The sequence below is a fragment of the Myotis davidii genome, unplaced genomic scaffold (genome assembly GCF_000327345.1).
Source record: "Myotis davidii unplaced genomic scaffold, ASM32734v1 scaffold133, whole genome shotgun sequence".
Taxonomy (NCBI): Eukaryota; Metazoa; Chordata; class Mammalia; order Chiroptera; family Vespertilionidae; genus Myotis; species Myotis davidii.
This window is the reverse complement of record NW_006284732.1, coordinates 1020539-1021541: the sequence shown is the minus strand read 5'-3', so window position 1 is coordinate 1021541 and position 1003 is coordinate 1020539. Positions and strand designations below refer to the sequence as shown.

The window sequence follows — 1003 nt, the reverse complement described above, 5'->3', positions numbered from 1 at the left end:
CAGTACTTGGATTTTTTTTTTTTTTAGAAGGAAATGTAAGCCAAGTACACACAATTTATTTATGAATTTCGTCAAATGTTACGATTTTTGCTGAGTACCCCTGGTTTCTGTTAGTTTCTCTAAGGAATTCTGTGGGGAAGAAAATGGTTGAATGAAAACTATATTATCATTAGGAGCAGCTATATTTTACTAAATATGTGAATTTATGGCCATGCTATAATAAAGTATACTGCTGAAGTTTTACTGGGCTCATTTGTTTTCTGCCCCGTCTCTCATTTTTCAACCCCGTGTCTGTGGGTCATGGAAAAATCCTAAGTGGTATTTTCTCTTTTCAGAGCTCGTACCAGGACACCTTGGAGTTCCTCATGGCCAGCCGGGATTTTTGCAAGTCCTTCTGGAAAATCTGTGTGGAGCATCATGCGTTTTTTAGACTTTTTGAAGAGCCCAAGCCCAAGCCAAAGCCTGTTCTGTTTAGTCGAGGGTCATCATTTCGGTTCAGGTAAGGATTCGGCTTCAGACCTCTCCGCTGGTCATGCGAACATTTCCCCCCAAGGCTTTCCTTGTGCTGTTGCCTTATCACAGCCGCTGTGCCATTCAGTGAGGAGACAAGGTCAAAGTCAAAGTCCCCGAGAGCCGGTGGGGGGTTTGCTCGGACATCCCAGCAGGCCCCGTGGCAGACCCTTGCTGTGTTCTGTTTGAATGTCAGGCGCGAGGCAGTCTACCTGGCCACAGCAAGCTCTGAATGGGACTCTAATTCAGAAAGTTGTTCCTTTCTCTGTAGAAGCAAGTGCCTTGTTAACATTTGATGCAGCTTCATAGAATGCTGCCTAGACCTGCTCATCGTCGGGTCACTTTTTCACTCTTTCGACCCTTCCAATGCCCGCTGCATGTCAAGTGCTCTTCTAGCCATTGGGGATACATGGAGAACAGAGTTACCCCTGCCTTTACAAAGCATACAGACCCAGGATCCTCTCCTAATAACCAAACATAGAATCAAGTGGCT

At 45.3% G+C, this 1003-nt stretch overlaps 1 protein-coding gene across 4 annotated transcripts in view; it reads left to right on the top strand.

The window, feature by feature from the left end:
- The window catches only part of FARP1 (FERM, ARH/RhoGEF and pleckstrin domain protein 1), a 231935-nt gene that overhangs the window by 166552 nt on the left and 64380 nt on the right, over positions 1–1003 (top strand). For all 4 annotated transcript variants that reach the window (XM_006755040.2, XM_006755039.2, XM_006755038.2 and 1 more), the window contains exon 9: positions 336–499. In XM_006755040.2, the coding sequence (XP_006755103.1) occupies positions 336–499 (164 nt within the window). The remainder of the gene's footprint in view (positions 1–335; positions 500–1003) is intronic.